Source organism: Copadichromis virginalis, linkage group LG15 (genome assembly GCF_057382275.1).
Source record: "Copadichromis virginalis isolate Kocher_CV1m ecotype Utaka linkage group LG15, C_Virginalis_male_GT1.1, whole genome shotgun sequence".
NCBI lineage: Eukaryota > Metazoa > Chordata > Actinopteri > Cichliformes > Cichlidae > Copadichromis > Copadichromis virginalis.
In genome coordinates this window covers 9961661-9974717 of record NC_140632.1, presented here as the reverse complement: position 1 = coordinate 9974717, position 13057 = coordinate 9961661, and the positions used below count along the sequence as shown (strand labels likewise).

At 41.8% G+C, this 13057-nt stretch overlaps 1 protein-coding gene and 2 non-coding genes across 4 annotated transcripts; 1 reads left to right on the top strand and 2 right to left on the bottom strand.

Moving 5' to 3' along the window:
- Nucleotides 1–4391: 4391 nt before the first annotated feature.
- On the bottom strand, nucleotides 4392–4690 carry LOC146691832 (signal recognition particle RNA). The gene has a single exon (XR_014915413.1).
- A 330-nt stretch (nucleotides 4691–5020) lies between these two features.
- LOC146691831 (signal recognition particle RNA) lies at nucleotides 5021–5319 on the bottom strand. The gene has a single exon (XR_014915406.1).
- Nucleotides 5320–11739: 6420 nt separating this feature from the next.
- LOC146691830 (uncharacterized) lies at nucleotides 11740–12851 on the top strand. Of its 2 annotated transcripts, none has more exons than XM_085433543.1 (3): nucleotides 11740–11846; nucleotides 12018–12060; nucleotides 12157–12851. In XM_085433543.1, exons 2-3 carry the CDS (start codon nucleotides 12018–12020, stop codon nucleotides 12777–12779), a joined length of 666 nt encoding a protein of 221 aa, XP_085289669.1. In that variant the 5' UTR covers nucleotides 11740–11846; the 3' UTR covers nucleotides 12780–12851. The 2 variants fall into 2 exon arrangements, with proteins under 2 accessions (XP_085289669.1, XP_085289668.1); XM_085433542.1 differs by having other exon boundaries at nucleotides 12013–12060.
- Nucleotides 12852–13057: the final 206 nt, after the last annotated feature.

Sequence of the window (13057 nt, the reverse complement as noted above, 5' to 3'; positions counted from 1 at the left end):
AAACTGTGGCAGAGCAGAATGTGCGCTGAACTGTTACATTTAATGGTTATAGATTTTTGTTTTTAATTATTAAATAAATAAAAATGATCATCTTATAGACCCACACGGTCAAGGATTGCTGTAAGAGGTGCACATAATGACTGTTTGCACTTTAGAAGAGAACATAATGTAACTAATATGCATCAGCACACACAGTAAACAAACATCACCCACAAGTAATCCCGCTCTGAGCTAGTAATAAATGATGATGCGCGTCGAGGTATGATGGGTGCTGATCCTATTACAGTATCAAAGTCTTTTTATTTTTATACCTTTGACTGCAGCTCAGCATGCACGGTCTCATTAAGAAGAAAATGAACTACAAATCATACCCTCTATTGCATTTTCATTAAGCTGTTATTCAATTGAAAAAATCTTTTCCCAACAGTCTTCGCAACTGTGTTATACTGTATCAGTTGAAGAACTCGTGCATTGCAAATTGTCTGATCAGTCATTCACCTGGTCTTTTCAAAGAATTTAGCAAATCACACAGAAGAGAAGGCAGTGTCTTAACCTCCAAGTATAGATGTAATAAATGCAAATGAATTCCACATAGAAACTCTCAGGAACTAGATGTGTCCCTGCTGTATATGTCAGCAAAATGATGTCTGTAAGGCCACATGGTGGTGCCACTTAACCACTTTATTATCTGCTGGCCTCTCCAGAGCTCACTGACCTTTCACATGTCAAACTAAAAAAAATTACTCAGAGTTACAAAAAAAGGGCAAGATGGGAAACATTTTACAACATATACAAGAGATTAGGACTGTGCACTGAAGAAAGAGATAAGCTACAAGCGTAATGTAAACAACAGAACACTAAGCATTGCAAAGCTTTTAAGTGTCCATTCATCACCCTGAAAAGGAGTTTTTTTCTTCTTTGTTTGCAACATACAAACAGTGCGGGGTCAGCAGATTTACAAAGTGTGGAAAGAAATGCAGACAATTTCACATCATGCTCTCTAATCTTCAGGGATGATTAAGATTAAAGAGGAATCATTCTATCAGGGCAGGCAGGAAGGACTCAGGTGCAGACTTGAGAATAACAGTTAAACAGTACTTTATTTTCAACACAGTGCTCTATATACAAGTGGGGGGAAAGCCACTTGTGGCCACGCTGGGACAGCTGGGCAGGCACCGGGACCCCAACACATTCACAAGTACCGGTACTAGCTGATACAAGTACCACAATTGTCACATATATTCTTTTATGATTTACTATATATAAATAAAAAAATATTAATACAATAAATAAAAAAATACCTAAAGCTACATAAATAAATCATCATCATCATATGATTGTTTGGGTTTTTTCTGTTTTCTTATATTATTGTAGGGCCTAAGAAATACAGCAAGCTGTCCATACCTGAGGCCTTGGAAACTGCCAAGCAAAGACTCACAGCCTTGGCCAGCCGCTTGAGGAGGTACACCAGAGAGATAGAAGGCAGGAGAATAAACCAGCTGTTCTCCACAGAACCAGCAAAGGTGTACTCTCAGTGGCAAGGGAACAATAATAATAAGAGAACAGCACCACCAAGGCTGGAGACGGAGCAATACTGGAAGAGCATATGGGAGAAGGACGCAACCCATAACGGCAATGCTCAGTGGCTAGTGGATCTGAGGGCAGACCACAGCGACCTCCCTGAACAGGGTCCAGTAACCATCACAGTGGCAGATATCCAAGAAAGGGTCTCCAGTATGAAGAGTTAGACAGCACCAGGGCCCGACATGGTTCACGCCTACTGGCTGAAGAAGCTGACTGCACTCCACGAGCGTCTGGCAGCACAAATGAACCAGCTGCTAGTTAACGAGAGACACTCGGAATGGCTAACCGAAGGCCGATCCCCAAGGACCCCAAGAAGGGACCGGTCCCCTCCAACTACCGACCAATAACCTGCCTCAGTACTACATGGAAGCTCCTGTCAGGCATCATATCGGCTAAGATGAACAGGCACATGGGTCAATACATGAGCGGGACACAGAAAGGAATTGGCAAGAATACCAGAGGCGCAAAACACCAGCTACTGGTAGACAGAACAATCAGCCGAGACTGCAAGACCAGACTGACCAACCTGTGCACTGCCTGGATTGATTACAAGAAGGCCTATGACTCAATGCCCCACAGCTGGATACTGGAATGCCTAGAATTGTACAAGATCAATGGGACCCTAAGAGCCTTCATCAGGAACTCAATGGGGATGTGGCGTACAACACTAGAGGCCAACTCCAAGCCCATAGCACAAGTCACCATCAAGTGCGGGATCTACCAAGGAGATGCTCTGTCCCCACTGCTGTTCTGCATAGGCCTGAACCCCCTCAGTAAGATCATTAACAAGACTGGCTACGGATACCGACTACGGAACGGAGCAGTTGTCAGCCACCTCCTGTACATGGATGACATCAAGCTGTATGCCAAGAGTGAACGAGACATCGATTCACTGATCCACACTACCAGGCTATACAGCAATGACATTGGAATGTCGTTCGGACTGGAGAAGTGTAGTCGGATGGTAACAAAGAGAGGGAAGGTAGTCAGAACTGAGGGGATTGAACTACCAGAAGGCAACATTGCAGACATAGAGGACAGTTACAAGTACTTGGGGATCCCGCAGGCGAATGGGAACCATGAAGAGGCCGCTAGAAAAGCTGCAACCACCAAGTACCTGCAGAGGATCAGGCAAGTCCTGAGGAGTCAGCTGAATGGTAAGAACAAGATCCGGGCCATCAACACGTACGCCCTGCCCGTGATCAGGTACCCTGCTGGGGTAATAGGCTGGCCAAAGGAGGAGATAGAAGCCACTGACATAAAGACAAGAAAGCTCCTTACCATGCATGGAGGGTTTCACCCCAAGTCCAGCACCCTGAGGCTGTACGCTAAGCGGAAGGAAGGGGGCCGGGGACTGGTGAGTGTCAGCACCACAGTCCAGGATGAGACAACGAACATCCAAGAATACATTGGGAAGATGGCCCCAACTGACCGAGTGCTCAGTGAATACCTCAGGCAGCAGAAACCCAAGAAAGAGGAGGGAGACGAGGAACCATCATGGAAGGACAGGCCCCTGCACGGTATGTACCACCGGCAGATAGAGGAGGTGGCTGATATCCAGAAATCCTACCAGTGGCTGGACAAAGCTGGACTGAAAGACAGCACAGAGGCACTAATCATGGCAGCACAAGAACAAGCTCTGAGTACAAGATCCATAGAGGCTGGGGTCTATCACACCAGGCAAGACCCCAGGTGCAGGCTGTGTAAAGATGCCCCAGAGACAATCCAGCACATAACAGCAGGGTGCAAGATGCTAGCAGGCAAGGCATAGATGGAACGCCATAACCAAGTGGCCGGCATAGTGTACAGGAACATCTGTGCCGAGTATAACCTGGAAGTCCCGAGGTCAAAATGGGAGATGCCCCCAAGGGTGGTGGAGAATGACCGAGCTAAGATCCTGTGGGACTTCCAGATACAGACGGACAAAATGGTGGTGGCTAACCAACCGGACATAGTGGTGGTAGAAAAACAGAAGAAGACGGCCGTAGTGATCGATGTAGCGGTTCCAAATGACAGCAATATCAGGAAGAAGGAACACGAGAAGCTGGAGAAATACCAAGGGCTCAGAGAAGAGCTCGAGAGGATGTGGAGGGTGAAGGTAACGGTGGTCCCCGTGGTAATCGGAGCACTAGGTGCGGTGACTCCCAAGCTAGGCGAGTGGCTCCAGCAGATCCCGGGAATAACATCGGAGATCTCTGTCCAGAAGAGCGCAGTCCTGGGAACAGCTAAGATACTGCGCAGGACCCTCAAGCTCCCAGGCCTCTGGTAGAGGACCCGAGCTTGAAGGATAAACTGCCCGCAGGGGCGTGCTGGGTGTTTTTATATATATATATATATATATATACACACTGTTTTATATACTGTTGATTATAAGATGAAATATCTATTTAAAAAAATAGAGAAATTATCCCAGTAAAATGCAACACAGTCCCTTCCCTGGCAATCTTTCACCATACACTCAAAGAAATGATGTACCCTGAAATCCTGACTCATGCCTGTACTGAAGTTGTGGACAGTTCACTTCTAAAACAAAAAAAACCCTTTTTACATGACAGTCAATATATTAAACCCATGCAAATATTAAACCCAAAGGTTACCTGAATGAATTTCCTAGTTTGAGTTTGTCTCCACCTGCTGGGCATCAGAAGTGTTTAGGATGGAGGATGTATTTGCAGCTGTCCTGCAGGTGGAGGTGGTGTAGGACAAGCAGAGCAGCAGGTTTGTGAGCGTGTTTAACGTCAATTAAAAAGACAAAGAAGGACTGATGAGGTTGCTGTGTGAGGTAGAGACAGGTATAAGGGTGTATATAAAGATTGGGTCTAGCTGTATTGCTCAGGCTGCTCTACAGCATTTATTCACAGGCACGATCCCACTACTGAGCAGCACGGGGGCTTTGACCTGCTCCGTCTCCGACCTGGGCCGGTGCACCCCTCCTTAGGCGACCTGGTGGTCCCGGGCTCCCCCAGGATCACCATACCGATGCCGAACTTAGTGTGGACACCCGATCGACATAGCTTGCTGCAGCTCAGAGCTCCTGAGCTCAAACGATCCTCCAACCTCAGCCTTCCGGTAGCTTGGATTACAGGCACGCGCCACCGCACCCGGCGAGAAGCAGCTACGTTAACAAGGATTTTAACTATGTCTGAGGTGACATCATCACATAAACTTCCTGCCCATCATTAGCCAAGTTGTAATGCAATAAGTTATTAGATAGAGAGATAGATAGATAGATAGATAGATAGATTGATTGATTGATTTAGTTTGTCTCCACCTGCTGGGCGGCAGGAGTGTTTAGGGTGGAGGATGTAGTTGCAGGTGGAGGTGGTGCAGGACAAGCAGAGCAGCAGGTTTGTGAGTGTTTTTGACGTCAATTAAAAATATAAATAAGGGCTGACGAGGCTGCTGTGTGAGGTAGAGACAGGTATAATGGTGTGTATAAAGATTGGGTCTCGCTGAATTGCTCAGGCTGCGCTACAGCATCTATTCACAGGCGCGATCCCACTACTGAGCAGCACGGGGGCTTTGACCTGCTCCGTCTCCGACCTGGGCCGGTGCACCCCTCTTTAGACGACCTGGTGGTCCCGGGCTCCCCCAGGATCACCATATCGATGCCGAACTTAGCGCGGACACCCGATCGACACAGCCTGCTGCAGCTCAGAGCTCCTGAGCTCAAACGATCCTCCAACCTCAGCCTCCCAGTAACTTGGATGACAGGCACGCGCCACCGCACCCGGCGAGAAGCAGCTACGTTCACAGGAAGTTTTACTTTCATTCATGTGAGCTCATCAGGTTAGTGGCCATCATCAGCCAAGATGAAATGCTGTAAAAATAAAAAACCTAATCATTTCAAAATGAGGAAGTCAGCACAGTAATAACAGGTTGTTGTTTTATGTTGGCCTTTTCTTTTTTTTTTGACAAAGCAAAAACATGACATAGCCTTTTTACAGTTTTTCTCAGTCGCTTTGGTGCGTTTCTCAGAACACCATTAACATTTGCACAGCAGTTAGTGCATTTCCCAAAACAATTAGTGCAAACTGCAAAACCTAGTGGATAGCCTGCAAAAGCACGTCACATGCACAGAATTGATTATCCATACCTCAAAAGCAAGTATCCATGTCAATGAAACTGTCAGTGCCATCAAAATGAAAAGTCTTGACACCATCTTTATGAACAAGATAGTCAAATGGCATTGTCATGTTTCCACTATGACAGTTTATAATTTCAGTGTTTCCCATTGCAAAAACAATTGGTGACACCTGAAAATGCTGACGACAGCACTATGGCCTACCTGTACAGCCATCTGAAATGTGCAGTAAAGTCACTGTAGATGTTATGGGAGTCTTGGGAGTAACTGAGACACTGAATACGTACGTTTCACATTTCCATTGTGTAGAAGTGTTTGTAATCCTACAGAATTGTGCAAAAGAAAAATATGCTACAGTCACTTGTTCACTGTAGAATACATGTAAACATAAAATCACCAATTTGGTAGAGCCTCCTCATGAGTGACAGCTGTAATTCACCTGAGATCAATTGTTCAATTTCGGAGACATTTCCAGGAAAAATGATACAGAAAGGTATAGGATTTGCTTGACAGATGGCCAATATTTGGCATGTGATAACTAGTTCAACAATTTTGTGTGTGATGACTTAAGCAATGGATGTATGACTATTAGTTTTATTGGGAATGACTATTCAGCATCCATAGGTATGATTACTTTTGACTGACATGACATAAGCAAATGGAAATGTCAGAAAGCAGCAGGGAAATGTATGGAAGCAACTGATTCATGTCCAAAATCATTTGCAGTTTGTTCAGAGAGAGGAGAAATTGCTACTATGATGTGCACAAATGACTGAGTGTTGTGGAGGTTGAACTAATAGTTATGAGAATTTCAATTCTGATCTGAGAAACGCACCAAAGCGACTGAGAAAAACTGTAATAAGCCGAAGGACAGCGTATGTGTATGTGTGTGTTTGTATATTATTGTTTTGTGTGTACACTGTCAGAAATACAATAAAAATGTTGAAGAATTTTTACTCAGTGTTTACAATTTTTGCAAGTATCTGATTGAATTGATGACAGCCTGTCATATTTTCATGCCATGACATGGGATGGGACCAGTCCTTATTTTAGGCTAATTGGAGTCAATAAGAAAGATTGTTTCAACTTGCTGAAAGTTTTGACTTCACAAAATCAGGTTTTTAGCACATCAGTGTCAATGTGAGCACATTCAAAGATGCACACATTTAGTTGTGCACCAGTAATCAGCTTCCTGTAGTGAATTTTATTAGAATTATGTAGAATGTTTTTACAGTGTACATCATTATAAAATCCACTACAGTTCAGGGATGAACGGTGCACAACTGTGATAAGCAAGTTGTGAGAAACCTCGTGGTTTAACCAAATTTCAAGTGTATGTTGTGACAATATCAAGAAGAGCAAAGGGAGAGGTCAAGGTTTGCTGCTTGATTTTATATTTATATAGCGCCAAATCCTTTGGCGCTATATAAATTACATATTGTATTGTAAGGTAGTACACTCATTTGTCGAAACTTTAAACTAATGTGCCAGCCTTTAAAATGACTGTATATCAGTAACAACACATGAAAAAACAGTTTTAATTACCTGACAAAGACAGCTTCACATTTGGCATAATGCTAAGAAGCTTTTTCCAGCATGTTAGCATGAAGCTGAGAGCTGAGACTGAGTGATGTGACAGTTTGACAGGATGCAGGGTAGGTGTTGATGGTTGAATATGGTGGTGGTAGACAGGAGGTAGTGTTGGGAGGTATGTGACTTTGTGATGTGAACATGATGTGTTTGTAAAGCGACATGAAAAAAGGTATGAAAGCAAATATAGTTTGTAAATATTTATGCAGCTCTCTTCTTCTAACTAACAATAAAAGACCTTTCCTTTAAAAGCTCTGTGGAGATCAATCACAACACTGTCTCAAAGATCCTTTGAAAGCAGATGAATATGTTTTTTCAGCTTTATATTCTTCTTCAAAAAAATCCAGTGATCTCTCGCCCTCAAAGAGTGATTTCTGAATAAATGAGTAAAGATGCATGATGTATGCAAATGCTGCTAGACTGGAGACATGAGGTCACAAGAAGGTTTGATTAGTATGGAGAAAAAAAAAGATATGAAATTAAATGCTATGGCCTTCACAGCCATTCAGAGGATTCCTCTGCTAATTGGAGTTTAAAAATAGAGGACATTATGGCCATCATGTCATGATAGCATCCCTACCACCTGAAACAGATTACATTTCTTTTAAAAATATAGAGCCTCAGAAATTACATGTTTTTTTTGACTCTGTAATTATTTTTCTTAGCAGCTAATAGCAGGGTTGCAGTCTATCCCAACTGGCACTGAGACGTACCCCGAATAGGTACAATTACAGATTATAAGTGATTAGTGTTATTAGACTTCAACATATGTGCCTATGAGTGCCTATGATTGAACTTGCAACTCTACCATCTGGATGGATAGATGGATGGATGGATGGATGGATGGATGGATGGATGGATGGATGGATGGATGGATAGATAGATACAAACAACTTGCATGGGTGAGTGAATAATTTTGACAGTAAAGTGTAGTTGCCATCATACTCACCTTCTGTAACAGGTGTAACACCCTCCAAAGTAACATACTGCAATGCATTATTGTACTAAATAAATTTATTACATTACACTTACAACTGTGTCATGACAGTCCTATAATAATACAATACAATGATTGGCAGCAATGGGAAAGAAAATCTCTCTTTTAACAGGAAAGTGTAAGGTAATGTGAAAAATTATAGGCCTAAGTTTCCAAACAAAAGCTTTGTTTTGGCTATGAAACGTTAATGTGTAGCTTGTATTTTTGATTTTTGAGTGACCAATGAAATCTGACTTTATAACGTCATAAGTGGGCAATCACACCTGAAGAATGAAGACTGTGAAGTTTTTATAACATGAAAAATAAATCATCGTTCTTTGTGGAGTTCATTCCAGAAATAAATTGCTGGTTGAATAAAATGCTGCGGTTGAATGGGCTGACATTTTCTTCAGAAAAATACAGCATGACATGATCTTCATTAGCAACAGGAAGGCTTTTAGTATCAGATCAATGCTGGACTTGCCTTCCATTTAAAAAGCTTTATATCTAACCGCATAAAAATCCCAGAACAGTGGATAGATGGATTGTTATTAAGTGCTGCCAGTAGTGTCCATTTCCTTTGATTTCTTTCTAATGTGACTGTCATGAAAATCTCATGAGAGGCTTTGAGTGCCCACATCAGTCCATCAGTAACAATCATTGTGTATCACTCGCTACGGGCTTATGTATTTAGTGATCTCGGGCAGCTCAATAATAAGGGATTTAATTTGTTCCATTCATCATGTCTCATGTAAAAAATATTACCAAAAAGCTCCATAGAAGAGGTGGGTCAGTCTAACAGACAGTTGCCCTCTTTGATCATAACAGCGTCAGGTTTCAGCCTTTCAAGGGGGTCGCGCAGAGCAACTGGATAAGTCACTGTGCGGTGATGCAGTTTGTTTTTCCAACATGTCTAGGAGCTGGGAGGACCTTTGACCTCCAGCCATCGGCAGTGAGTTCTTCTGTTCTTCTCTATTGTCTTTCTGAATTATTTATACGACGACACTGACGCGTCAGCAGATTCATCAAGCGCACCATTGGCTGTGTCTCATTGTTTAGCCTGAGGAAAGACTTACTCGACCCCAAACGCCTCACTCTCTGTTAACCTAGGTCTCTTAATTTGATATAGCACAGACAAATGACACATAACGCACTAAATATTGCTGAGCTAGATCCAATCAAAAAACAACTTTGAATTTCAGTATTTAAAAAAAGTAAATAAAGAGCTTCTTTTGTTGCTAAATACAAAGACGTAGATGGTATCTTGCATATGATGTCAAGCTAAAATAAAAGCCAGTCATTCATGCCCCGTCCTCTTGACCTTCACTTCACATCACAGAAAAAGCATTTCAGACATAGTGTGCATTTCATGCATTGGTGCACCAGCGCAAAGTGGGGTTATATGTGTCTTGATGTGCACATCTGTGTGAGTGTGTGTCTTGCACAGTGAGAAAAGACATGGCTGACAAAATGTGCATTAGCTGGAAAATTGAGTCCCTTGTACTTTGCAAGTGCTGGTACAGTCACCTCAACATTTTCATGCCTTATTACAGAAAACCTGCTCAGAGCACCGAGCGCAGAAACACATGGCTGACATTTTCTTTGATGTAAACCGACAAAGAATAAACAACGAATGGCCCGAATCTCCTTATAAGAGAGCGAGGCATCAAAACCATCATAGCCAACCATACATTACAGAGCATCACAAGTGGTATATACAACCCTGAAATTAGACACAGTTTCTAAAGGTTACCTGCTGAAATCTCGAAAAGGTTAAACAAACAGCACAAAGTAAAAATTCGATGAAAAGAGACACTTTCCATACTGATAAAAATACCATTCTTGACTATTCAAAAGTGCCGTCTACCACAGTCGAATTTGATTCCTGGTAACTGCTGTCACATTTAATATCAGACGTCTGAGACGGGTCTCGCTCTCATGGCATTTGAAAGTTAAACGTTTGTTTTACAGCTGATTTGAAATTAAAGTGTTGGGATTAAAGCAGAAACGAGCTAAGGCCAGTAAGTGGTGTGACTTTCAGAAACAGTTTAAACAGTTTGAAATTACTAGAAGGTTTCATTAAGGAATCAGCAGAATTTAGAATTATTTCTAATGCAGGATTTTCAGGTGACTCAGGAGGTTTTACTCTCGGTGAGATGTGCTAGCACAAAGCACGCACTCTGTTCAGTGTTTCAGTCTGGTTTAATAATGAAGCAAAACAACAAACATATAGTAATCCCCATAGCCATGTTGTGTTCCTTAATTCCTAGAAATTGGCTCTTTTTTGTTGTTGTTTTTTTTTTTTTTTATCTCAGATGTTCTGTTTTTAGCATTTCTTTCTCAGATTTGATGGCACCTGCTGATTGAATAAATACTTGTTTTCTCAACACTTAATGTTCCTGTGTCCACATACCCTCTGGCTACCTGCAGCATGGGAACACTCAGAGACTGAACAAGACATAGGCACCAATACACTTACGAAAAGAAAAAAAAAAGCCCACGCTGTTTCTTCTGCAGGTAAGTGACAACCTGCTGCTTACACAGCTTTTACACAACAGCGTTTACACAACCTGGATCACAGGGAAACATATTGATTTTAATAAATGTAAAAATTACCTAAGTACTCACACTCCTAACAATTTTGACAGAAATGGCTGAGCCGATGAGTCACAATTATTTAGTGACTTTGTGTTTTTTCTAAAATGCTGAACTAAAATGAGCTGCATGAACATTTCTGAGGCCACTGCTGCTAACACTAAAGTGAATCAAACTCCCTGCAGAAGCACACTGTATTTGACAGCCTATTTCACCGTGTGTGGCTGCTTTTGAGCAGAATGAAGTGCTGAATTAATGTTTTATGAGCGTGTCTTCGTGACCCTCCTCTCCCCCTGCCTGTAATGTAAAAGGGGATGCAGCTTCCCATACATTATCTATACAGAGTCTTCAGCTCTGGTCTCCTGCTTCTCCTGATTGTTGAAAGAAAACAAGGCTGCCGCCATCATGAAAACACTCATGAGCAGGTGTAAAATAGGAGGTCAGTTTTTTCCTCTTATTTATGATGTTTGTGTTGTCAGTTTTATATGAGAAGACTAAATATATAAAACTGTTACTACTGCTAAAACATTAATAGTATTATTTTTGTTTGTTTACTTTAAGCACATAAGTACATGCAATATTAATTAAATGACTCACATCCCAGCCATTGCCGACTTTTTTGTCACAATGAAAGAACCAAGCTCAGCTTTTTATTTTTACTGCCATCACTACTTAGAAATGGCTGTCTGTTAGCATGGTTATGTTTTTTATATATCAGTATGATATATGACCCTGATGGGTCATAGGGTACCAGGAGTACAGTGGCTACATTGGTAGTCCTGAAGTAAGCTTGCATAAGCCCTGATGAAGGCCATCAGAGTTGGCCTTCCTGAGGTGGAATCTCATGGAACACTCATGGGGTGGAATTCTGGTAGTTCTTATGACATCACTGCTATTGCACAGTTACAGTGCAGGTTTAAATGTTACAACTGAAACTTATTTTTGACTCCAGCAACAAGCAGATACACGCACAGCTGAACTAGGACATTTTCATAGAGCAGTTTCTTTGAAAAAGAGGTGAGTTTTGGGGGAACTGCTTTATAAGTGAAACTTACTTTTGACGCTGTAACTTTGATAGCTGATGGTAGATATTTACAGTGAGATTTTTGAGCATGCCCAACAGTACAGATGGGAAATGTACTGCTTAACTTGAATAACTTATGTCTTTGTGGGATCTTTAAAGCTCAGATGACGGAACAAGGAGATGGGGCCCATGCTCAGCCTAATGAGGGTAAGAACTTGATCTGTTATTGTACAAAAGAAACATAATGCAGTGTTGAAGTTTCTTTTGATTAGCTGTGACTTTGCTAACTGAACTTTCATGTAGAGCAACCACTCTTGGCTGAAGATGGTAACTGGGGAGATATGGACAACTTCTTTGAAAATGGTGTGGAATATGTTATAATGTTTGCACCACGTATCTTTGAAGTTGCGAGACTTTGGGAGCCAGAGCAGCTTAACAACAACAATGGTGATCACATCAATCAGAATAATTTCTTCAACATTCATTTTGAAATTGATGACAACAACTCTGATGATGGAAATGATGGCAATAATGCTGGCAATAATGCTGATGATGAAAATGACCACAATAACAGAGATACTGAAAATGACCACAATTATTGCAATTATAATTTTGCCGATGATGATCAAAATGCTGACAGCAGCAACGATGAAGAAGAACGCAATGAAGCTCATCAAGATGAAAATGACCTTGCTGCTGCTGAGGTTGACTATGAAGTCAACCCGGATGAAGGAGAAGCAGCGGAGGATCTGCTTCCTGGAGGATTTGGGAGACAGTTTAGAGAGGAAGACAGTGATGATGAGAAAAGTCATGCCAGCGAACAGTTCCACTGGTGGGATGAATTTGCTGACAGCGCCTCTGAAGAACAAGACTCCCTACTTGAAGGCAATAAAGAAAGCGATGAGGGTGATGAAGACGAGAGGTGAATCCAAAAGTGACATGCCAACCGTCACTCAGAGTGACTGAATGGAACCTCTTTAATAAAAATGCATCTTCTACTCAGTTGTCCTTTGATTAAATACGAGCACTGCAACACACTTGTTTTTAAAAAGATATAAAACTGCTTTTGTAAAACCAAATTACTCTTGCAGAATAGACGTACCAAGGTATGGCAGTATTCTGATTCTGATATTTAAACACAATCAATGTGCCATCCTACCAAAACAACTTAACACATAAACTTTAAAAGTGTAACAAGATGCTG

Coding starts and splice junctions, on each gene's coding strand:
- LOC146691830 (XM_085433543.1), top strand. CDS start 12,018: ATGACGGAACAAGGAGATGGGGCCCATGCTCAGCCTAATGAGG. Junction 12,061..12,156: donor CCATGCTCAGCCTAATGAGG/GTAAGAACTTGA, acceptor ACTTTCATGTAG/AGCAACCACTCTTGGCTGAA.